This window comes from Coregonus lavaretus (assembly GCF_964263955.1).
Source record: "Coregonus lavaretus genome assembly, chromosome: 23".
Taxonomy (NCBI): domain Eukaryota; kingdom Metazoa; phylum Chordata; class Actinopteri; order Salmoniformes; family Salmonidae; genus Coregonus; species Coregonus lavaretus.
The window spans coordinates 39,708,771-39,735,612 of NC_140010.1; the positions used below are offsets into that span (position 1 = coordinate 39,708,771).

At 46.1% G+C, this 26,842-nt stretch overlaps 1 protein-coding gene across 1 annotated transcript in view; it reads right to left on the minus strand.

The window, feature by feature from the left end:
- Window positions 1-5,998: 5,998 nt before the first annotated feature.
- LOC311150680 (metabotropic glycine receptor-like) overlaps window positions 5,999-26,842 on the minus strand; it is a gene marked incomplete at both ends in the record, with an annotated part of 80,613 nt that continues 59,769 nt past the window's right edge. The window contains 5 exons of the mRNA XM_084188184.1: window positions 5,999-7,831; window positions 8,370-8,516; window positions 8,874-8,979; window positions 17,192-17,330; window positions 25,775-26,013. Of these exons, the coding sequence (XP_084044310.1) occupies window positions 5,999-7,831; window positions 8,370-8,516; window positions 8,874-8,979; window positions 17,192-17,330; window positions 25,775-26,013 (2,464 nt within the window). The remainder of the gene's footprint in view (window positions 7,832-8,369; window positions 8,517-8,873; window positions 8,980-17,191; window positions 17,331-25,774; window positions 26,014-26,842) is intronic.

Here is a 26,842-nt window from a genome sequence, read left to right on the forward strand (position 1 = left end):
AGCATAGCACTAGTCTAGATACAACAAACGAAGAATACCTCGCTAACCTAAAGCAGGGTTTTTCAAATTGTTTACATCTTCGATTAGCCTTCAATCAACATAGGCCGACTTTAGCATGGTTTTGGTTTATGGTACAAAACTGCTTATAAGTTGTTTTCTTTATCATTGTATTTTGACTGTGGTACTAATACCCTTACTTATACTCACTTATAATAGACCAAAGGATGATTTTGGTGGGTAGCAGAGAGCATATTTAAGCTTCATGGTCTTCTATCCATATTTCATACTGTATTTTGATACTATATTGGTGCTAGAATTAGCATTGTTATTCAACAATTCTTGGTATGAACCTTTGTTCATGTAGAAATCTGTTGTGCGCATATTTGTAGTCTTTCTTGTATTTATACAATTAAGTTACTGTATTGACGCCAGAGTTTTATAGAATATACTTGTTGTGACATTTAAATTCTCTGCATTTATCAAGGATGATTTTGCAGGGCTTGTTTTACTCTGAAGTGTGTTAAGAGCGTACAGCGCCTTCAGAAGGTATTCATACCCCTTGACTTATTCTACATTTTGTTGTGTTACAGCCTGAATTCTAAATGGATTAAATCGATTTGTTCTCAATCAGCTACACACAATACTCCATAATGACAAAGTGAAAACATGTTTATAGACATTTTTGCGCATTTATTGAAAATGAAATACAGAAATATCTCATTTACATAAGTATTCACACCCCTGAGTCAATACATTTTAGAATCACCTTTGGCAGCGATTAGAGCTGTGAGTCTTTCTGGGTAAGTCTCTAAGAGCTTTGCACACCTGGATTGTACAATATTCGGCCATTATTCTTGAAAAAAGTATTTGATGCAGAAATCTCTCTGCCATTTCCTGATTGCAAAAATTATCATAGTTCATCTAATTTCAGTTTATGTGACAAAACAAGCAGTCTCTTGTGTAGAGAATCATTGTACCATCTAAACCACTGTGAAATATATTTTCCATAAATAAAACATATTGTATATTCAGCTTTTTGAAGCTGGTGTACAAAACCAAAAGTAAGAGACGCAAAAACAAAACTTCAGAACGGGAAGCATAGAAATAGCCAACATAGAACAGATCTACAGCTTCTTAGACTTTCTTTCAACGGGAATGAAAGATCTGTAACTCACATTTCTATGTGAATTTGGTCTGGTCCCCCAAAAGTTACATATTGTAGCTTTAAGCTCTGTCAGGTTGGTTGTTGATCATTGCTAGACATTTTCAAGTCTTTCCATAGATTTCAAGCCAATTTAAGTTAAAACTGTAACTATGCCACTCAGGAACATTCAATGTCATCTTGGTAAGCAACTACATTGTAGATTTGGCCTTGTGTTTTAGATTATTGTCCTGCAGAAAGGTGAATTCATCTCCCAGTGTCTGTTGGAAAGCAGACTGAACCAGGTTTTCCTCTAGGATTTTGCCTGTGCTTAGCTCCATTCCGTTTAACTTTATCCCCAAAAACTCCCTAGTCTTGCTGATGACAAGCATACCCATAACATGATGCAGCCACCACCAGGCTTGAAAATATGAATAGTGGTACTCAGTAATATGTTGGATTTGCCCCCAACATTACGCTTTGTATTCAGGACAAAACGTTCATTTCTTTGCCACATTTCTTGCAGTATTACTTAAGTGCCTTGTTGCAAACAGGATGCATGTTTTGGAATAGTTTTTATTCTGTACAGGCTCCCTCTTTTTTTATTTTCACCAATCGGTGCACTTCTTTGCGAGGCATTGAAAAACCTCCCTTGTCTTTGTAGCTGAATCTGTACTTGAGGGACCTTACAGATAATTGTATGTGTGGGGTACAGAGATGGGATAATCATTCAGAAATCATGTTAACCACTATTGTTGAACATGGAATGAGTCCAAGCAACTTATTATGCAATTTGTTAAGCACATTTGTAACTCCTATACTTATTTAGGCTTGCCATAACAAAGGGGTTGAATACTTACTGACTCACAACATTTCAGCTTTTATCTACGACCAAAATTCCACTTTGACATTATGGGTTATTGTGTGTAGATCAGTTACACAAAATCTCAATTTAATCCATTTTAAATTCAGGCTGTAACACAACAAAATGTGGAAAAGGTAAAGGGGTGTGAAGGCACTTTGTGTTTCGGGTTAGCCGCCATATTCTAATGTGACTATCCTCTGCGTGCCTTATATACAGTAATGACAATTTTCAGGAGACCCTAGGCTAACAGAAAGGGGTTGTACATTTGTCTGGAGGTCCACTTGTGTTAGACATCCACAAACAATCATGTTTAACATGGACACAGTATGTAAGTAGTATAAACATATTGTTTACCCCAAATGAGCTGTAATAAAATGTATATATATTATTTTTACAGTGATTCCAATCAAATGCATTTGTAATGCCTGATGTGCAATGCTGCTGCTGTAGTGTCTCTCTGCATTAGCATACATTTAGCATGACATTTAGAGACATGTTGGGCTAAGTCCAGTAGATAGTAGGCTTACTATAACCACTATTTAGAGTTCTAAGAAAAGCAATTATGCCACCAGCCAAAGTGCCAGTCTTTAATGCCGAAATACATGCTTTGTAAACATTGAACTGAAAACACTGATTATGACACCAAACCTCAACCTTATTATTAAGTCAAGGTCATTAAACACTGCTTTAACAAGACTGTAGGTTACATCTTTTTGGGGGGGGTTGAACGTTTGTTATATATTTAAGCAATGATGTTCCTGGATACAGTCCTTAACCGTGGTATATTGGCCATACACCAGAAACCCCAGAGGTGCCTTATTGCTATTATAAACTGGTTACCAACATAAATAGAACAGTAACATTTTGTTTTTGCGTCATACCTGTGGTATATTGTCTGATATACACATGCTGAAATGTTTCCGCCAACCAGGATCGAGGACCCAAACTACCCGGTTTATAGTTAAGCAATAAGGCACGAGGGGGTGTTGTATATGGCCAATATACCACGGCTAAGGGCTGTTTGCAATAGATTAGCAAAAATGTCCCAAAAATGATTTTGCTTTGTCATTATGGGGTATTGTGTGTAGATTGATGAGGAAAAACAAAACAATTTAATCCATTATAGAATAAGGCTGAAACGTAACAAAATGTGGAAAAAGTGAAGTGGTCCGAATACTTTCAGAATGCACTGTATGTTTTCAGTAAACATTGGAGACTAAATATAGTTTACATATTGTCAACAATTTAAGCCAACCTCATCTGTTTTGTCCCATAGTTGCGCACGCGTCGGTTTCGTTGCTAAACAACCAACCCATCTATAGAGATCAGTCCTTTCGGGAGCCCAGATAACCTATTTATAAATCCCATCATTGGATGGTTCGGTAGTTCGGTTTCCCAAGGTACTCCATGCACACTTTTTTTGTTCATTGTCAGAACACAAAATAACTACAGCCCACAGTCCCTCTGTGTATTCAGCTTGACACAGCACTGACCAGAAGCTTCTCATTCTCTGATATACAATATCAATAAATATTCAGTATATTTTCAGTATATTCAATCATATATTCAATATTCAATAACCTATTTTATTTAATGCTATGGTTAAGTGTCTAAAAACGTAAGGGTCGTTACAAATTAGCCATCTGTTTGGTTCAACTATAATTTATATTGTTGGGACTTTATTAGTCTGATATTAGGCTCCTCATGAAATTCTAGTCTGTAAAAACAATTCAAGGATGAGGAAGTAACATTTTAAGACTTGTCATAAGCATGTATGAGCCCCTTAAATGGATAGTCCAGCCACATTACAAACGTACATATTTGTTTCCTTATTGAAAGCAGTCTATGGACAAGGAGAGACTGCAATCCACCCTTTGGTTTTGCTTACCTTGTCACTGCCAATTATATTTGTATTTTCTAACCAAAATCAATGTTCCCCAAAATTCAAACAAATTAAGTAGCGACACTGTCATGACTTCCTCCGAAGCTGCCTCCCCTCCTTGTTCAAATCACGCATCACAAACACAATCCCTTTCAAGGGACTATGAAATTATTTGGGCATGACATACAGGCCTGGCAGAAAATATACATTGATTACGTCTACAGTTATGTATGCTTATCTCCACCAGGGTGTAGTGTTGTTCTATGTGATGAAGAAGTAAGTATTCTCTCCAGACCACTGTTCGACAATACCCGTCAAATAACAACAGAAAATAATATTGAGTTTTATATAAATATTTATTGCAAGCATACAATAGTGGTACAAGTTCACTTAATAAACAAGTCATACCAGTCTGATGGAGCGAAGAGCAGTGAGACGTTGGGCCAATATGTTTACTGTCATGCAGAAGCCACTGTATCATAGATACAACATAATTGTGTTCCTGATTACCTGGGTCTTATTCACTAGGATACCAAATGGAGGAAAACAGACTGAAACAGGCTAAGCTGAACTCGTCCAATAACAAATGTTTGTTTCCAGTGTGAAAGTTTTCCATTGCAATAATGAATATGACCCTTAGGTCTTTGACGACAACAACAACAAGAGTTACTTGTTACTGGTGGAGTAGATCAAATCACCACCACTAAAATGTTACAATGGCCATGTAAAAGGAAGAGGGAATCAGTAATAATGCTAAAGTGGCAAATGTTTTTCATGCAATGCAATGGTGCAGACACACACACGATATACACACCCATGCATACACGCACACATGCAAGAATGCACAAACACACACACACACACACACCTGTGTGGTGACACTATTTTGACAATCAATGTCATAGCATTTGATTTTAGGTGAACAATTATAAGGTGTTATCAAGCAATTGTATGGATTTGGAAAGCAAGCAAAAGTAAAATATGCTGTATAATCCATCTGATTTTTAATTGCTTTTGGTCCATAAGAGAGCACTGAAGTGATTATACATAAACCTTAAAATAAAAAGTTTGATGTATTGACGTTTGGTAAAAGGACAAGACAAAACTTGCTAATGATTCACCTAAAATGAACATATATAAATTAATGTCAACATTGTACAAGAGAGGGGGGGGGGGGGACCTTTGGGGATCTTACAATACTGCTTCAATATTTTTTCCATATCATATTTTCAGATTAATGCACATAGAAACATTCTTCAAAGCTTTATGGTTTAAGTTGTATTTGAACTTTGAACTTGAACATTTAATTATAATAGGTAACATCAAGTATTACATCTTCATTACCATATGTTTTGGATGTAAGTTGACGAATGGACCTAAAGACACTTTTGGAAGTGCTTTGCCACATGCTACAGCAGTTATTTTGAGAAACGTATATATCAAAGATAAACTTCTGTTTCTTTTTACAGACATAAAGCATGTTTGACTAAATGGAGACCAGTGAGATACTTTCCCTTCAGAGCATGTATCCTCATGTTGTTACCTATGTACTAAGTGTTAACTATGTACGGTTCACCTATGTACCTATTTCTCCTGCTCAACACTCAAAATTCATATCCTTTGTATAATCTATAAGGCCAAAAATTGAGGCACAATTATCTGTGCACTGTGCGTAATATGGAAATTACATGATGTACTTCCCAATGACCAACACTGTGAACTCATACTCCAACCACTACTTGACAAAAATGGCACATGTGCAGGATACAGGCCAAAGAGAACTCTAGCAACAGTTAGGACGTAATTTTATGTATTGAAGAGTGTGACAAAACGAGCACAAATGCAAACTGAGCAAATCTACAAGCAAATAGTGCCGACTACACATTCCTCTACATTTCAGATAAAGTGCGCGTTTTGAAGAACGAATACTTTGTTTGGAATGCTTTAAGAGAAAGTAGTGTCATGTTTTTCTTCACAATATGATTCTGACATAACCACAGGGCAAATTCTGCAGAAATTTATTTCCCCACACTTCCCCTATCTTTAAAACACAGTTTGCAGGGCTTTTGTGCCGTGAATACAAAACATATAAAGTCTATCATGTAAAATATCATGCACGTTTCTCTGAACCATTGTCTTCAAAATCCCACGGACAAACGTCAACCTTTTTGGCAGTGCTCATGGGTTGTTTGAAATTAGAACTCAAAGAATTTTCTTTCGCTGGAGAAGTCTTTGTCTGTGCCATGTTGGTTGGCGTGTTCTCTACCTCCCACGGGCATGCCTGCACTCTCTTGTTCTCCGACACCTCCGGGTCTCTTGTCGAGCTCCTCCGTCTCCCAGACGTTGGCACGGTGACCGAACCGCCCTCCGAGGATTGGCTGACACGTCGTCTTTCCGAGGGCCTGCTGGAGGAGCTCCTCCTCTCCTTGCTCTTTGACCTGTGTTGCTTCTCTTCCTCCCTGTCCCTCCCTCCTTTCTCTCTCTCACCCCTCTCTCCCCTCTCTTTGGAGGAGCATGAGCCTTTTCGTTTCCTCTTGGAGTGAGGCGTGGGGCTGGAGCAGGTCTTCTCCTGGCTGGGGGAGGGCGGGGCTGGGGCTTCGTTGTAGTCCCAGGGACAGATGTCCACCATCAGGGTGGGCGGCTGCAGCAGACTCCCTGTGGATTTGGAGTAGTCTGAGTGAAGGATCTTGGGCTTCCCATCAGTGGGTGTGACGCTCTTCTTATGTCTGATCCTCTCTGGGGAGATGGAGTCTGAATCACCTCCCAACACTGGCTGCTCCTCAAAGGCCCAGGGGCACACCTCTGGTTTGAGGGGGAGTGGAGATCTGGGAGACCTGGGCTTCCTTGTTTCTCTGGCCTCGTCTGGATCGCCCCCCTTATCTTTGGAGCGACGTCGGCCTGCAGGCGATTGCCCTGCGGCTCCCTGCTGCTTCTGTTGGGAGCGACTGCCCTTAGTACTAACCGCACCACCACCACCACCCCCCCTGTGGACCGTGGTGGTCTCTCCCAGAGCAATGGACACATGCTTCTGTGACCTTCCTTCCGAGGGGGTTTGGGGGTCCTCCACATCCCAAGGGCACACCTCGGAGAGGTCATACAGGTTTCTCCCTGGCTCTGTATTGATGGATGGCTGGCTGCCACTCACCTGCTGCTTCATGATGCCCATCTTGCCCATGGGCGTCTTGGAGTACTCCACCGACTGGCTGATGATCATCTTGGGATAACACTCCTTCTCTTCCGCCTCGTCCACCTCAGACAGCATCCTCCCATCGCGGCCCTTGAGTCCCTTCTTGCTGGCTTCCTCCACGCTATGCGTCTTGATGGTGAGCCCGGGCATCTTCTCTTTGGCACTGGTTATGACACTCAGTGACTTCTGCATGATGGACGTCCTCAGGTGGATGGGCTTTTTATCCACTGTAAAGTTGTGCGCGCTGGCCGACTTGCAGACCAAGGGCACTGACTCGGTGGACTCGGCCGGTTCAACCCTTGGGGCATGCTCTGGTGACTTCTTCACTTGCCTCCTCATGAGGGATCCAAGCAAGGAACCCTCACCGGCGGCCATTTTGTCCCCAACTGAGCCATTTTGTCCGCCAGCAGTTTCCTCCCCTTGGTCACAGACGTGGTCGAAGCTGTGCGATTTCTTCAGGCCCAGGACCTTGTTTTTCAGAGAGTCTTCCCTGGACTTGTGACCAGAGTGGGATGGGTCAAAGGGGTTCCGTCGAAGGGTGCTGCGGTTGCTCCCATGCTCACTACAGTCACGATCCTCACGACTGCCATGGCTGCCGTGCCGGTGCATGGTCTCTGGGATCTCAGTGATGCGCCTCATGAGGGAGCGGCCCAGGCCCTTCTTGGAGCTGCGCTTCTTCTGGAGATGGGGGTTGTTGGCCAACATCTTCTTGCGCTTGTAGACCTCCAGTTGGACGAAGAGCTTCTTTAGCTCATCCTAAAATAGCGACACAGATAGAGGGGTTGAGAGAGAGAAAAGTGGATGAGAAATCATAATGCTTGTTCAATGCGAAAAGGATTTATCCAAGTGTTTGTGCTACAGACATTTTCTGACATCACAGCCACAAACTAACCATGGTCCATTTCCTTGACAGACCAGAACTTTGCCACAAGGTAGCGACTTCCCACAGGGGTCAGTGTTGGGGCCAATCCAGTTTTTAATCTACATACTCTCACTAAGCCAAATCCTCAGAGACCACAAAATAAACTTTCACTGCTAAACTGATACTCAAGTATACGTAAAAACAAAACGGACACAACATCTCTGCCTTATCAAACTTTGGCATTTGCTCTAATGAAATGCGCTATACGAATTACACTTTATCATTAATTATTAAAATGTGGTGCCGTCAGTGATACGCCTTCATTGATTGGGCATGTTCCCCCCAAAAAGCTGTTTGCCTTTGTTAAGAAACAGCAAATGGGTGCTTAATCTGACCAGTCTTTAAAAAAAGACAGGGAGGGACCCTGCTCACCCGTATGTCCTCAGGGTCCAGGCTGTGCTCACTCCAGGCTGAGGTGATGCTGCTGTTGAGGTAGGACCCAGACCGGCCCATGTCCAGCTCCTCCTCATAGGCTTCAGTGGCAATGTCATCCCTTGCCTGAGTCCCTGTGGACAGAAACTAACGAGAGGGGAAAAAACCTTCTTAGGGTGACATTATTTAAAATGTTATAGTGCATTTGTTCACGCCGTGCTTGTCTTTGCAAGAGGAAAATGTTGCCAACAGACAAGATTGACATCATCCCATTGTTCCTAATTGTCTTATACTTCTGAGGCATCTAATTACGTCTTGAGAAATGAAACAGTTTATTCCCCACTCATCGAGTGTTTAAATGTTCTCCATAAGACTGAAGAGATAGTTTAAAATACTCAGATGTGCATTTCAATTACAGTAAGAGAATCATTATTGCAGTAAGAAGCTGTTTAATGTACTGGTTATGTATTCAGGGGAAAAGTAGAGGAGGGAGAGCAGGGTTACCTTTGGAACAAGCAGCAGCCCCAAAGTCACAGTCACGGTGAGGTGTGTGTGAGCGAAGACCAGCATGAGCATCCAGTCAGGGTGCCACAGAGGGGCCAGAGTGAACCTGCAAATAGATACCAACAGGTTTATTTGAGGACACCATTATCTAAGTGTAACAGAGTGCATTCTATTCTGCTCTGAGCAGGGCTGGAACTCACAACCCTAGTCAAAAGATCCTATAGGATTTGTGATTTTTCCAATAGAATCCTACTCGGCCATGAAAACCCATTTCATGAAGGTCCCGACGAACAGTTATTGTGCTGACGTGGCTTCCAGAGGCAGTTTGGAACTCAGTAGTGTGTGTTGCAACCGAGGACAGACGATTTTTACGCGCTTCAGCACTCGGCGGTCCCGTTCTGTGAGCTTGTGTGTTCTACCACTTTGCGGCTGGAAAGGTGGCATCCTATGACGGTGCCACGTTGAAAGTCACTGAGCTCTTCAGTAAGGCCATTCTACTGTCAATGTTTGTCTATGGAGATTGTAAGGCTGTGTGCTCGATTTTATACACCTGTCAGCAACGGGTGTGGCTGAAATAGCTGAATCCACTCATTTGAAGAGGTGTCCACATACTTTTGTATAGATAGGGTAGCTACTGGGTAGAGGGGACATTGCTGGCAGATTCCCACTATATGGTCACCATCTCAAGTGACAAGGGTAGAGTGGAGGCTGCTGAGGGGAGGGCAGCTCATAATAATGGCTGGAATGGAGTCAATGGAATGGTATCAACCATTGCGAGTGTAGCGAAATGCTTGTGCTTCTAGTTCCGACAGTGCAGCAATATTTTATTTTTTTGTCATTTAGCAGACACTCTTATCTACCCGGAACATATCCCAGTCCGCGTGATCAAAACAATCTTGAAGCGTGGATTCCGATTGGTCAGACCAGCATTGAATAGTCCTTAGCACGGGTGCTTCCTGTTTGAGTTTCTGCCTATAGGAAGGGAGGAGCAAAATGGAGTCGTGGTCAGATTTGCCGAAAGGAGGGCGGGGGAGGGCCTTGTATGCATCGCGGAAGTTAGTGCAACAATGGTCCAGCGTTTTTCCAGCGCGAGTGCTACAGTCAATATGTGAGTGGAGCGGTGAGAATCTCAGCTCCTCGCTCACGGAGCTGTTCACCCCGCTCAAAGCCACATCAGGCCAGTCCGCTCATTATCGCTCAGCGCTCAACGCAGTTTGCATCGCGCACCACTCAAATCGCCCCCCCGCTCGCTCCAAAAAAGGAACAAAATCTGCATGTATTTCACTTTTAGCTTAAACCACAGCCTTACTTTATCTCCCCGGTTTTGTTGCATACAGACTCATCTCGGATTATCCATTCTGTCTTGAAACAGGGATCTAACACTGATGCTAAAATGAGATGTTAATCAGTATAGTATATTCCATAGCGAATTGACACGTTGTTTGCCAATGTTTCTGCAAAAGCAGCGATGCCCATTGGAAGTGCAGCGTGAGTGTCATCGGTGAGCAGGGATTTGATTTCTGACAGCAGGGAGGATCATCCCCAGGTTCCCCAGCTCCTTCTGCATTTTGTCTATGAGGTCTGCCAGTGGTGTCAGCACACTGACAAGGTGTGTCAGTTGCCGTACTTGATTCAGGGTGATTTTAGCAACATTAGACTTGTTTTGCCATAACGGGTCTTTTTGGAACAACCGGATGAACGACTGAATCATCTGCAGCTGGCTGCTCCATCGAGTGGCGCAGGCATTTGTGGGGTGGACACCTAATTGGTCGGTTTCCTCTGTGTTCAGGGTGCTCTTGCGTACACTTTTCACCAGGTGCCCGACTTTCTCTAACAGCCTATTAATGTTGTCGTGCTCGTTAACGGCATCTTTGATCGCCAGCTGAAGCATGTGAATGGGGCATCTCAGATGTAAATTTGACACAGTAAAGTACTGATTTATCATAGTTTCTACATTAGAGGTTATCATTTCCACATGGACTTGCGAGGGCGCAGGTGGTCCCTCATCCTCCTCTTCAGGTTCTGCGCTGCTGCTGGCATCCGCAGTCACTTCACCCTCCGCCTCCTCTTCAGTGCCAGGGAGGAGGTTAAACGCCTTGATCATGTTGCTGGCACTGTCAGTGACGACCCGAATCACACGTCGTTGCACGTTCCAATATTTAAGTACACTTTCATACTTTTGGTAAATACGATCTGCGGTATGGTGCCCCTGTATGTGCTCACAGCCCAACAAAATCGTGTGCCCCCGGAACGTCCCATCAATGAAACTGGCCACGATGCCAAGGAAGCTGTGCCCTCTTCTACTGGTCCAAATGTCCGCTGACAGAACGAGCCCATCACCATTTTGCAGTAGGTCTTGCAGTTTGGCTTCCATCAGTGAAGAAACTTTTGAATTCCTCAACCCTTTTCTCTTGTTGCTGCTGCTGCTCCTCTCGCTCTATAAAATACAAATTCATGGACGACACAAATTAAATTAAACAGATGGATTCTGGGTCAGGCTTGAGCATGCTTCAGACTCGTGGTGTGAGCGAGGGAAATTGGAGCGGGACATAGGGCGACGCTCCGTCCTTTTAAAAATGCAGCTCTGCGCTCTGTCCAAAATCCCGCTCTGCGCTCCATGCTCGCTCCCGCTCCACTCCGCTCACATGCTCTGATATGTGATAGAACTTAGGTAGCCTTTCTCTCAAATTTGCTTTGTTAAAATCCCCAGCTACAATAAATGCAGCCTCAGGATATATGGTTTCCAGTTTGCATAATGTCCAGTGAAGATCCTTGAGGGCCGTCATGGTATCGGCTTGAGGGGGGATATACACGGCTGTAACAATAACCGAAGAGAATTCTCTTGGGAGATAATACGGTCGGCATTTGATTGTAAGGAATTCTTGGTCAGGTGAACAAAATGACTTGAGTTCCTGTATGTTGTTACAATTACACCATGAGTCGTTAATTATGAAACATACCCCCCCACCCTTCTTCCCGGAGAGATGTTTATTCCTGTCGGCGCGATGTACTGAGAACCCAGATGGCTGTATGGACGGGGACAGTATATCCCGAGAGAGCCATGTTTCCGCGAATCAGAGTATGTTACAATCCCTGATGTCTCTCTGGAAAGCAACCCTTGTCTTAATCTCGTCAACTTTGTTATCTAGGGACTGGACATTAGCGAGTAATATATTCGGAAGCAATGGGTGGTGTGCACGCCTCCTAAGTCTGACTAGAAGGCCGCTCCGGTTCCCTCTCCTCCTCCGGCGGCGTTGTTTTGGGTCGGCCTCTGGTACAGTGAGGGAAAAAAGTATTTGATCCCCTGCTAATTTTGTACGTTTGCCCACTGACAAAGAAATGAGCAGTCTATAATTTTAATGGTAGGTTTATTTGAACAGTGAGAGACAGAATATCAACAAAAGAATCCAGAAAAATGCATGTCAAAAATGTTATAAATTGATTTGCATTTTAATGAGGGAAATAAGTATTTGACCCCCTCTCAATCAGAAAGATTTCTGTCTCCCAGGTGTCTTTTATACAGGTAACGAGCTGAGATTAGGAGCACACTCTTAAAGGGAGTGCTCCTAATCTCAGCTTGTTACCTGTATAAAAGACACCTGTCCACAGAAGCAATCAATCAATCAGATTCCAAACTCTCCACCATGGCCAAGACCAAAGAGCTCTCCAAGGATGTCAAGAACAAGATTGTAGACCTACACAAGGCTGGAATGGGCTACAAGACCATCGCCAAGCAGCTTGGTGAGAAGGTGACAACAGTTGGTGCGATTATTCACAAATGGAAGAAACACAAAATAACTGTCAATCTCCCTCGCCCTGGGGCTCCATGCAAGATCTCACCTCGTGGAGTTGCAATGATCATGAGAACGGTGAGGAATCAGACCAAAACTACACGGGAGGATCTTGTCAATGATCTCAAGGCAGCTGGGACCATAGTCACCAAGAAAACAATTGGTAACACACTACGCCGTGAAGGACTGAAATCCGGCAGCGCCCGCAAGGTCCCCCTTCTCAAGAAAGCACATATACATGCCCGTCTGAAGTTTGCCAATGAACATTTGAATGATTCAGAGGAGAACTTGGTGAAAGTGTTGTGGTCAGATGAGACCAAAATGGAGCTCTTTGGCATCAACTCAACTCGCCGTGTTTGGAGGAGGAGGAATGCTGCCTATGACCCCAAGAACACCATCCCCACCGTCAAACATGGAGGTGGAAACATTATGCTTTGGCAGTGTTTTTCTGCTAAGGTGACAGGACAACTTCACCGCATCAAAGGGACGATGGACGGGGCCATGTACCGTCAAATCTTGGGTGAGAACCTCCTTCCCTCAGCCGGGGCATTGAAAATGGGTCGTGGATGGGTATTCCAGCATGACAATGACCCAAAACACACGGCCAAGGCAACAAAGGAGTGGCTCAAGAAGAAGCACATTAAGGTCCTGGAGTGGCCTAGCCAGTCTCCAGACCTTAATCCCATAGAAAATATGTGGAGGGAGCTGAAGGATCGAGTTGCCAAACGTCAGCCTCGAAACCTTAATGACTTGGAAAAGATCTGCAAAGAGGAGTGGGACAAAATCCCTCCTGAGATGTGTGCAAACCTGGTGGCCAACTACAAGAAACGTCTGACCTCTGTGATTGCCAACAAGGGTTTTGCCACCAAGTACTAAGTCGTGTTTTGCAGAGGGGTCAAATACTTATTTCCCTCATTAAAATGCAAATCAATTTATAACATTTTTGACATGCGTTTTTCTGGATTTTTTTGTTGTTATTCTGTCTCTCACTGTTCAAATAAACCTACCATTAAAATTATAGACTGATAATTTCTTTGTCTGTGGGCAAACGTACGAAATCAGCAGGGGATCAAATACTTTTTTCCCTCACTGTATCAGTTCAAATGCCCTGGGTGGTGCGGACAAAGGATCCGCTTCGAGTAGAGAGCGATGGACGTCACCAGTGGTACAGTCTGCCTGAGACCCAGGAGCTCAACTTTATCTGCAGCACCTCTGACAGGTAGTAGAATCTGGACCCAGCTCTAGCACTGTGGCATTCTCAGACACAGATGAAGCCTATTCCTGGACTAAAAAGCAGAGAAGAGAAAAGTGTTACAGTATCCCTCTGCCGAGGGCACTGTGGGACTAATTTATAGCGGGTGTGTTGTTGTTTATGTCTGGCTGGCGCTGCATAGTCTAGCCTCACATGAGAGATAGATTACCTCCAGCTCGTGGCTTCAGCCAATCAGACTGTCCCCATGCACCCCACACTCTGCCCATGCACTGATCATGTATCCTGTGATTGGTCAGATGATCCTAGCTAGCCCAGCAATGGCAAATCGGGTCCGTTGCATGCTCCCTCAAGCGTATAAGTATTAGCCGGGCCTGAACTGTGTTTTTCCAGTCTCAGAACGTGGGTGGACGTGTGCAAGGGATGCGTAAACAAAGTAAGTTGTTGTCGCTGTTGTTATCCTTGTATTTGCTACAGTAGCAGTATTCTCTGTAGTTCTCATTCCTGTTATTATTATGTTACTACTGATATTGTCTGCAATGATTAGTAACGGTTTACTACTTCCTGTTTCCTATATATTTAAATACAGTCCTTGCTCTTGTGTGTTGTTGTGCAATAGCCTACTATTTTTATAATATGCAGTCTTTGCCATTATTCTTACTGTACTATTGCCATGCTAGTCATTAATCTGGTGTTACTATGGAATACATGGTTATTAGGTCATTATTAGATACAGTCCTTGTTGTTCTATCCCATTTCCCATTCTATCGTACTCTGCATATACGCAATATATACAAAAGTATGTGGACACACCTTCAAATGAGTGGATTCGGCTATTTCAGCCACACCCGTTACTGACAGTTGTATAAAATCGAGCACACCGCCATGCAATCTCCATAGACAAACATTGTCAGTAAAATGACCTTACGGACACGGGAGAGGCGAAGGTTGAGAGTCGTGCGTCCTCCGAAACACAACCCAACCGAGCCCACTGACACAGTGCACACTTAAACCGGAAGCCAGCCACACCAATGTGTTGGAGGAAACACTGGTGACCGAGTCAGCGTGCACTGCACCCGGCCCGCCACAGGAGTCGCTAGTGCACGATGGGTCAAGAACATCCCTGCCGGCCAAACCCTCCCCTACCCTGGACGACGCTGGACCAATTGCACGCCACCCCATGGGTCTCCCAGTCTGGACTCGAACCAGGATCTCTAGTGGCACAGCTAGCACTGCGATGCAGTGCCTTAGACCACTGCGCCACTCGGGCGGCTCCTAGCAAATAGTTAGTTGAGAGCATCTACAGATGGACTGTCACGACTTCCTCCGAAGCTGGACAACTATGGGGAGTTCGCCCGATGTTCGTTACAGCCCTTACCAGTTCCACAACGGCCATGGTCCCACCTGTGTATTGACTTTCTCACTGATCTTCCCCTCTCTCAGGGTAACACCACCATCCTGGTCATTGTGGACCGCTTTTCAAAAGCCTGCCGACTCCTTCCTCTGACCGGTCTCCCTACGGCCCTGCAGACTGCGGAGGCCCTGTTTACTCACATCTTCCAGCACTACGGGGTGACAGAGGACATCATGTCTGACCGGGGTCCCCAGTTCACATCCAGGGTCTGGAAGGCGTTCATGGAACATCTGGGGGTCTCGGTCAGCCTGACCTCTGGGTTTCACCCCAAGAGTAATGGGCAGGTGGAACGGGTGAATCAGGATGTGGGTAGGTTCCTGAGGTCCTACTGCCAGGACTGGCGGGGGGAGTGGTCGGTGTTCTTGCCATGGGATGAATATGCCCAGAACTCTCTCTGCCACTCCCCCACTAACCTATCGTAATTTCAATGTGTTTTAGGTTATCAACCGGTCACGACTTCCTCCGAAGATGCCTCCTCTCCTTGTTCGGGCAGGCTTCGGCGTTTGTCGTCACCTGCCTTCTAGCCACTGCCGCTCCTCATCTCATCATTCCATTTGTTTTGTCTTGTTTATTACACACACCTGGTTTATTTCCACTCATCAGTACCTGAATAAGTGTTCCCTCTGCCCCGTTGTCTTTGTGTGTGATTGTTTATTGTGGAGGTTAGAGAAGCTCGGTGGAGCTCCTTGTATTTTGTATCGCCGGGATATTTCCCTGTGTGCCTTGTTTTTTCCAGTGCGCCTGTTTTGCACACTGGAGTGTTTTGACACATTACTGCGTAACTCTGTGTTTTCGGAATAAATCCTGTTATTCTGTGATTTACCCTCCTGCGCCTGACTCCTTCGAAATCACTCATCACATGGACGACCCAAATAAAGTGTTACTCACGCGGTATTTGGAGGTTGGATGTAATATTCACCTGATTTATAAAAAGTATTGTCTGTGATTCATCTGCGACATGAGGGTGCTGTTCAGAATTTTAAATTTAGGCGACAGATGAAAAGTATCTGATTTTTTTATTCCCCTTCTGTCACTGTTGTAATATTCTATGTAGGCATATTCAATCACAGCTGGTTTGTTATTGGGTGAGGCATGCCAACATTGTTGTTCTGAAAACTTTTCAGGTACAACCCCGGGGTCAGATTGATGGGTATGCCATAACCTTTCTGGTTTGTTCCGGCAGAGAATAAGCATGACAATAGACTTGTTTATGCTCATACTTTACGTATGCCAACCTCACTTACATTCAATGGGATTTGTAAAAGGTATTCATTGGACCCAGCTGTTCGTGATGATCTTAAATATTACAGACAGGTTCTACATGCAGCTTTGTGATTAATGTTCTAGGTGCCACTTTGTATATACTGTATATGCCGAGTGATAACTTGTACATTGAGGCAATTGCTACTATGACCAAGCACACACACAACCCCATCCTCACACACACACACACACACACACAACCCCCTTTCCCCCCACCCCCCTTCCCCACACACACTTGTAGTTTTCCTGGTGGTCAAATGAGGAGGTGGCTCATCAAGCCAGTGCCACCAACCAGTGTGAGCTCCTCCAGCAGAGTCAAGTATAGGAACAGTTACAGGGCATAAGGAGTTTATTTTAAGCCTTGGCAGATTTATGCACTGTCTGCCTAGTGCAGGCATATTTTACTCACCTCTGTTCAAGTGGCTTATCCAAGCTGTCCTGCTGACTATTCATTTGCTTGATGGGAGGGAGCGCTCTACTCTGCCTTTTAACTGGGGATGTTCTGCTCCTGTTATTCTCCTGCTTAGAGGCCTATATCGCTTCTTGATTTTAAACTATAGGGTCACACATTTGCAAGGGCATACACAGTATAGATTCTCTCTCTCTCTCTCTTTCTCTCTCTCTCTCCCTTATTACTTACCTAATGGTGTGGAATATTGCCGATATGAGGAGTTCATTGTATATGGCAACAGTCATGTAGCGTGGTTCATGGAAGGCTGACGGTACGGTCCGGACAGCATAGCAGAGGTACACTCCCCACAGAAGAAACAGGAACTCGGCTAGATAAGGAGAGGTCAACAATACAGGTGGGTTAGACCAGTGTCCTTAACTCTCACACACAAATAGCAGATACACAACATACAATGACTGCAAATTAAAATGATATTCTGGAAGTTCTGCATTATTTACAACAACCATTGTTTGCTTTGGTTTGCACAAAATGGCATACATGTAACTTGTTCTTTAGCCATACAATTCAAGAGTCTCCTCATGATCATGTAACCGACAATTATGGACAATAACCATGAACAAAATAAAAATAAAAGAATACATTAATTTTAGGAGATGGAGGGATTCAACTTTATATTTAAGTAGATATAGTTTACTCAATAGCAGTTTCTCATTTTGAGATGAAGTGGGTAAAATTGGTAATAATTTTATGAGCCGAACGGCATGGTCGGAAGGAGAAGAGGTCGGAAATTCAAAACCACTTGTTTTTGAGACAGGTGTGTCACCAAAGCTGTGTTGTTGTCAGGCGTGCGGTAGGTGTAATAGTGGAATCAAACGCAGGACTCAGAACGATATTCCCAAAGGCTTGTATTAGGCCAAACCAAGGCAACAGGAAACTTTGCCCGGAGGCAACAATTACGCACGAAGGCGAAAACGAAACTGCGCACAAACAGGTGCGACAAAATAGTAACCGCGCACAAACAGGTGCGACAAAATAGTACCACGCACAAACAGGTGCGGAAAATACTCCAGTATAATGGAGAGAAGCTCAACCGAGCAATACACACAACTGACGGAAAATCAATTACACACAACACTAGACAAACACAACGAGAAACTTATAGGACACTAATTACGCCAAAACAGAAACAGGTGTGAAAAACAAACAGACCAAAGCAAACGAACAAGAAACAAACAGCGGTGGCAGCTAGAATTCCGGAGACGACGAACGCCGAAACCTGCCCGAACAAGGGAGAGAGGCAGCCTCGGCCGAAACCGTGACAGTACCCCCCCCTTGACGCGCGGCTCCAGACGTGCGCCGACTCCGGCCTCGGGGACGACCAGGAGGACGCGGCGCAGGGCGCGTCGGATGCCCCCGATGGAATTCCGTCAGGAGCGACGGGTCCAAAACGTCTCTCCTCGGCACCCAACACCGCTCCTCCGGGCCGTACCCCTCCCACTCCACTAGATACTGGAGACCCCCCATCCGACGTCTCGAATCCAAGATGGATCTCACGGAGTACGCCGGTGCCCCCTCGATGTCCAACGGGGGCGGAGGAGTCTCCAAGATCTCATCTTCTTGGAGTGGGCCCGCTACCACCGGCCTGAGAAGGGACACATGGAACGAGGGGTTAATACACTTATACTCCACAGGTAACATTAACCTATAACATACCTCGTTCAACCTTCTCAGGACTTTAAATGGCCCTACAAACCGCCGACCCAGTTTCCGACAGGGCAGGCGGAGGGGCAGGTTTCTGGTAGAGAGCCAGACTCGATCACCAGGTGCGTACACCGGTGCCTCACTGCGGTGGAGATCAGCGCTCGCCTTCTGACGTCGGAGGGCCCGCTGCAGGTGGACGTGTGCAGCGTTCCAAGTCTCCTCCGAGCGCCGCGCCCACTCATCCACCGCAGGAGCCTCGATCTGGCTCTGCTGCCAGGGTGCCAGAACCGGCTGGTAACCTAACACACATTGAAATGGAGTTAGGTTAGTGGAGGAATGGCGTAGGGAATTCTGGGCCATCTCGGCCCAGGGAACGTACCTTGACCACTCCTCCGGCCGGTCCCGGCAGTATGTTCTGAGAAACCTACCCACATCCTGGTTTACGCGTTCCACCTGCCCATTACTCTCCGGGTGGTAACCCGAGGTGAGGCTCACCGAGACCCCCAACCGCTCCATAAACGCTCTCCAGACTCTGGAGGTGAATTGGGGACCCCGATCAGCCACAATGTCCTCGGGTACCCCGTAGTGCCGGAACACATGGGTAAACAGTGCCTCGGCAGTTTGTAGGGCAGTAGGAAGACCCGGCATGGGGAGCAAACGACAGGCCTTAGAGAACCGGTCCACAACGACCAGGATGGTAGTATTCCCTTGGGAGAGGGGAAGGTCTGTTATAAAGTCCACTGAGAGGTGGGACCAGGGTCGTTGTGGAACGGGCAGGGGTAGCAACTTACCCCTAGGTAGATGTCTAGGCGCCTTACACTGGGCGCACACCGAGCAGGAGGAAACATAAACCCTCACATCCCTTGCCAACGTGGGCCACCAGTACTTGGCACTAAGACAGTGCACTGTCCGGCCGATACCCGGATGTCCAGAGGAGGGTGACGTGTGAGCCCAATAGATCAATCGATCCCGAACCTCGAGCGGAACGTACTTCCGACCCTCCGGACACTGTGGTGGACTAGGGTCGGTGCGTAACGCCCGCTCGAGTTCAGAATCGACCTCCCACACTACCGGTGCCACCAGACACGACTCAGGCAGTATGGGAGTGGGCTCCACGGACCTCTCCTCCGTGTCATACCGCCGAGACAGCGCATCTGCCTTGCCATTCTGTGACCCAGGGATGTACGTGATCTTAAAAGTAAACCTGGTCAAGAACATACTCCATCTTGCCTGGCGAGGGTTCAGCCTCCTCGCCGCCCGGATGTACTCCAGGTTACAGTGGTCCGTCAAAATGAGGAAAGGGTGTTGAGCCCCCTCAAGCCAGTGCCTCCACACCTTTAGGGCCTGTACCACGGCTAACAGCTCCCTGTCCCCTACGTCATAGTTCCGCTCCGCCGGACTGAGCTTCTTGGAATAAAAGGCACAGGGGCGGAGTTTAGGTGGCGCGCCAGACCGTTGTGAAAGCACGGCTCCTAAGCCGGCCTCCGACGCGTCCACCTCTACCTGGAACGGCAAAGAGGGATCCGGATGCGCCAGCACCGGGGCCGAGGTAAACAGGTCCTTCAGCCTCCCAAACGCCCTGTCCGCCTCGGCCGACCACTGCAGACGCACCGGACCCCCCTTCAACAGAGACGTGATGGGAGCTGCCACCTGTCCAAAACCCCGGATAAACCTCCTGTAGTAATTTGCAAACCCCAAAAACTGCTGCACCTCCTTCACAGTAGTTGGTGTTTGCCAATTACGCACGGCCGACACCCGGTCGACCTCCATCTTCACCCCTGACGCAGACAACTGATAACCCAAAAAGGAGACCGACTCCTGGAAAAACAGACACTTCTCTGCCTTCGCATACAGGTCGTGCTCCACCAGCCTCCGCAACACTCTTCGCACCAGGGCCACATGCTCGACACGGGTAGGCGAGTACACTAGAATGTCATCAATGTACACCACCACTCCCTGCCCCTGCATGTCCCTGAAGATCTCATCCACGAAGGATTGGAAAACTGACGGAGCGTTCATCAACCCGTATGGCATGACCAGATACTCGTAATGGCCCGAGGTGGTACTAAAGGCTGTTTTCCATTCATCACCCTCCCTGATGCGCACCAAGTTGTACGCGCTCCTGAGATCTAATTTCGTGAAGAAACGCGCCCCATGCAACGACTCAGTCATGGTCGCAATCAGCGGGAGTGGATAACTATACTTCACCGTAATCTGATTGAGACCACGGTAATCGATGCACGGACGCAAACCACCATCCTTTTTCTTCACGAAAAAGAAACTCGAGGACGCAGGGGAAGTGGAAGGCCGTATGTATCCTTGTCTCAGAGATTCGTCTATGTAAATCTCCATAGCTTTCTTCTCCTCCTGAGACAGAGGATACACATGGCTCCGTGGGAGCGCAGCTCCTGCCTGGAGGTCTATCGCACAATCCCCCTGCCTATGGGGTGGCAACCGCGTCGCCCTCGCCTTACTAAACGCAATAGCCAAATCCCCATATTCAGGTGGAACGGGCAATGCGGGCACCTGGTTTGGACTCTCCACCGAGGTAGCCCCTACGGAAACGCCCAAACATCTACCCCCACACTGAGCAGACCACTCCATCAGAGCCCTCTCCTGCCACGAAATCGCTGGGTTATGGGTACTCAACCAGGGCATGCCCAGCACCACCGGATACGCAGGAGAATCAATCAGGAACAGCTGAATCATCTCCTGATGATCCCCCTGCGCACACATCCTAAGTGGCGCTGTGACCTCCCTGATCAAGCCCGTACCCAACGGACGACTATCTAGGGCATGAACGGGGAAAGGAACATCAACAGGAGTAAGGGGAATCCCTAACGCTAAACAAAACTTTTTATCAATAAAATTCCCAGCCGCGCCTGAATCTACCAGCGCCTTATGCTGGGAATGAGGTGCTACCTGTGGAAAACTGACAGGTATACAAAAATGGGCAACAGTGAGCTCTGGGTGAGTGGGGCGCCTACTCACCTGGAGGGAATCCCCAGTGCGGGACCTGTCGTCATCTCCCCTAGGAGGCCATCCCCAGCACCTAGCCGCGGTGTGTCCTCCCCGACCACAGTTGGTGCAGTGGATGGACCCCCTAGCCTGCCGACTCCTCCTTTCTCTAGCGCCAGCGCCCCCGAGCTCCATAGGACACGGCTCGGAGGCGCTGGAGGGTGAAATGGACGGACCCTCCGCAGGACGTCCGCGGGTAGCCAGCAGGTGATCCAGCCTGATGGACATGTCGACCAGCTGGTCGAAAGTGAGGCTGGTGTCCCTACAAGCAAGCTCCCGACGGACGTCCTCTCGCAGGCTACATCTGTATAAATCGATGAGGGCCCGATCATTCCACCCTGCATCTGCCGCTAGAGTACGGAATTCAAGAGCGAATTCCTGGGCACTCCTCCTCCCCTGCCGGAGGAAGACCAGACGCTCCCCCGCCGCTTTCCCCTCCGGGGGATGGTCAAACACCGCCCTGAAGCGGCGGGAGAACTCGTCGTATGTAATCGTCGTGGCGTCGATCTTCCTCCACTCCGCGTTGGCCCACTCCAACGCTTTACCGGCCAGGCAGGAGATCAGGGCGGACACGCTCTCATGCCCCGACGGAGCCGGGTGCACGGTGGCCAGGTATAACTCCACCTGGAGTAGAAATCCCTGACACCCAGCCGCGGTCCCGTCGTAGGCCCTCGGGAGAGATAGTCGGACTCCTCGAGGTTCCGGCGCTGGAATGAGTGGGCTGGCCGATGGTGCTGGCAGGGAGGGAGGTGGTGGAGGCGTACCCCAGCCTCGGATGGTGGAAATCACCTCCTGCAGGGCGGTCCCCATCTGCTGGATCTGCTCTCGTTGGTCCCGAACCTGGGCCTCCAGTCTCGTCTGAGCTGCTTCGGCTCCTGCTGATTCCATTGATGGTGTGTAATTCTGTCAGGCGTGCGGTAGGTGTAATAGTGGAATCAAACGCAGGACTCAGAACGATATTCCCAAAGGCTTGTATTAGGCCAAACCAAGGCAACAGGAAACTTTGCCCGGAGGCAACAATTACGCACGAAGGCGAAAACGAAACTGCGCACAAACAGGTGCGACAAAATAGTAACCGCGCACAAACAGGTGCGACAAAATAGTACCACGCACAAACAGGTGCGGAAAATACTCCAGTATAATGGAGAGAAGCTCAACCGAGCAATACACACAACTGACGGAAAATCAATTACACACAACACTAGACAAACACAACGAGAAACTTATAGGACACTAATTACGCCAAAACAGAAACAGGTGTGAAAAACAAACAGACCAAAGCAAACGAACAAGAAACAAACAGCGGTGGCAGCTAGAATTCCGGAGACGACGAACGCCGAAACCTGCCCGAACAAGGGAGAGAGGCAGCCTCGGCCGAAACCGTGACAGTTGTATTCATTAGGTATGTCGTAACTAATTTTCAAAGATGCATTATGATACATTACAAGCTGGGGAAAAAAAGGCCATTTGCATGACAATCAATCGTTACCCAAAATTCCATAATCGTCACAGCCCTATCCTCATGTCCACTTCAAAGAATACGAAAAAACATCCAAGTCTGTTTTGAAAAGGCAGCCTTGAATTTGTGATGTTCTTAAAACCTGTTATACCTTCACTTTAATTGTATCATTAATCCATCAGAAGTGACAATTGTGCTATATTTAATACTAAAAAACGAGACACAATCCAAAAATCCTTTCCTCAAGTTTATTTTGTTTTATTTCAAATAAAGTTCTCAGAACTGGTCTCAGAACTGGCCTCAGAACTATAAGGCAGTCCAAGTCTCTCGTCTCTCCTTTATTCTATGTTTTTAGAACTGTTCTCAGAACTGCTCAAAACTGTTAAAAAATATATCTGTTGCATGCCCAAATGAATGCGACCCACTTTTCAGAACTGTTTCAGGACTGACTCACTGTTATTTGGGAGCCCATAACGGTGATCCTAATTTATATTCCTTTTCTAAGAACTGTTCTCAGAACTGTAAAGCAGTCTGAGTCTCTCATCTTTCCTTTGTTCTACGTTCTCAGAACTGGTTTCTATTGTCTGCCCATAAAAGCAACCCTCATTTACATTCCTTCAATAATTAACACAAAAGACAACGGGGATCATGGGGATCATGACTAATTATAAACTATTTAATATGTAATCAGTATGCATGGTGAGCTGTTTGTAAATGCTGGTGGGAGGAATAAGTAATTTCTTATTAATTCCAATTACTGACATGATCAACACTCTTTTTCATTAACTGATAAATCATTTGTATCATCATTATTATAGAACCACAAAACAATACTGATTAATAATTGTATGTTCTCTTTTTAAATTATTTTGCTGTACAGCACCTTAAACCTGATAGCACCTTAGTCTGGTGGATATCGCCCTTCAGCCCACACGTTTCCACAAGCTGTCAGAACAACCAGCGGGGCGGCTGCCCCCCTACCCCAGACCGATCTCTCCTCTTCACCATTTCTATTTACAGGCACTCTACCTGTCTCTGCCTTCCCTGCGAAGATGCACAATGTTCTTTTGCCTTATCTCAACAACCCCACCCCCCTATGTTTTTCCATTCCATTTTACCTCCCCAAACCCATTGGTGAAAACACTCTCCGCATCACTGCCCAGATCTCTCTCAGGGTCCTCAGGCAGAGCACACAACTTCTCATGGATCCATCCGCTTTAAAAAGGGATTAGATGATAGGTTCTGTGCCTCAGCTGCCTGTCACATTCCCCTCTAGAAGGGGCTCGGAAATGCTTATGTTCCAACAGTGTAGTAATACCTAACAATACAAAACAATACACATCAATCCCAAAGATAAAAAAGAAAGGAATAAAGAAATATAGAAATATTAGAACGAGCAATATCAGAGTCCAGGATATAGATATATACTGAACAAAAATATAAACGCAACATGCAACAATTTCGAAGATTTTACTGAGTTATAGTTCATATAAGGAAATCAGTCAGTTGAAATGAATAAATTAGGCCATAATCTATGGATTTCACATGACTGGGCAGGGGTGCAGACATAGGCCCACCCACTTGGCAGCCAGGCCCACCCAATCAGAATGAGTTTTTCCCCACAAAAGGGTTTCATTACATACAGAAATACTCCTCAGAAAACCCCCCACTCCCCCTCAGACGATCCCACAGGTGATCGTCTGAGAAGCCGGATTTGGAGGTCCTGGGCTGGTGTGGTTACACGTGGTCTGCGGTTATGAGGCCGGTTGGACGTACTGCCAAATTCTCTAAAACAACGTTTCTTATGGTAGAGAAATTAACATTCAATTCGAACAGCTCTGGTGGACATTCCTGCAGTCAGCATGCCAATTGCACGCTCCCTCAAAACTTGAGACATCTGTGGCAGTGTTGTGTGACAAACTGCACATTTTAGTGGCCTTTTATTGTCTCCAGCACAAGGTGCACCTGTGTAATGATCATGCTGTTTAATCAGCATCTTGATATGCCACACTTGTCAGGTGGATGGATTATCTTGGCAAAGGAGAAATGCTCAATAAGAGGGATATAAACAAATTTGTGGACAACATTTTTCGAGAAATTAGCTCTTTGTGCATATGGAACATTTCTGATATGTTTTATTTCAGCTCATGAAACATGGGACCAACACTTTGCATGTTGCGTTTATATTTTTGTTCAGTGTATGTATGTGATGGTGTGTATAAACATTATAGACAGTATATGAATAGAAAAGGTGCATAGAGCAGTAGTTATATAAGATGAGCCTTGACTAGAATACAGTATATATTGTACATGTAAAGTGGGTTGAACAGTATGTAAACATTATTAAAGTGACCAGTGTTCAATGGCTATGTACTGTACATAGGGCAGCAGTCTCTAAGGTAGAGTACCGGGTGGTAGCCGACTAGTAACAGTGACTAAAGTTCAGGGCAGGGTACTGGGTGCTATTATAAAACCAAGATAATGAGAACGACAATTGGCGTAACCCGTTACAAACATAAAACGGAACGTCACAATGACATAATTCCAACCAGTTTTTAGCGTTAATGACATCATTTCAACTAGTTTTGCCCACTGGGTATTGACTAGGGGTCCACACTTCCATTACGACTCACCGACTGCCATCATGTAGTCCCAGCGGTCCAGCAGGCACATGCTGAACTGCAGCCCGTCGGGGGTGAGGCCCATGTCAATAAGGGCCAACATCCGGTCAGGTGTCTGACACACGGCCGAGGTCCAGGCCACCAGGAACCACAGCACCACCAGCAGGATGACCCCCAGCAGACGCAGCACCCGCCAGCTGGTCATGTATGGGGTCCTTTGGGCCGTACGGGACAGGAACACCTTCAGCACCCTGGAGGAGGGAAGAGAGAGAAGGGTTGTTGTTGTTCCCAAATCCCAACAGGCAAAATTTGGCATCTAATGGCATAATTTTATGGTTTTATGGTTCTCGTTGAGAAAACCTTTAATTCGATTATAACCAACAGGTCTCTGTTATAATCAGGTAAAGATATCATTATTTATTTGACTAATTATTTAACTGACACAACTAACACTTCTTCTACTCAGCTGTATTACCACCACTACCATCCCAACATTACTCCTTCCACCACTGCAATTTATATCGTTTTTCAGTTATTACTTGTTCTATACTACCTGTACTGCTGCAAGCCCTTGCAAGCACTAGTGTCTCTCTGAGATGTGTGGTCTAGATTAGCATAGATATAAAACAAGGAGATATTTTGACCTCTGGGTTCTCTGAGGGTACGACCATGATTGATCCTGTCTCAGATTTGATATCTGTGTGTGGGATTCTCCTATAGGGTACTGACACTGAGGTCATGGTTCAAGCGTTCTACACCAGGAGGAATTTAATTGGTAATTTTGTCAGGTGAAGTAGCAGGCTGCCCTTTGGCCCCTGGTCAGATTGAGTTGTTTCTCTGCTCTCTTAGTGAAATTTAAAAAGGCCAACACGAGGGCCAACTCATTTCCAGAAGAGGAGAGTGGAGAAAACTCTATGCTACGGTAAGTAGTTCTGTGTGATTGAGAATGTAAAGTGCTCCTTCTGCCTCTAAGTCCTCTCGCTTCGACTACTAAGTAGCAAAATAGAACGACTGCAAACTAGAACCAATTCTGAGAGGAACCTGGATATGAGATGGCACTCCACAGGGCAAACTCATCAA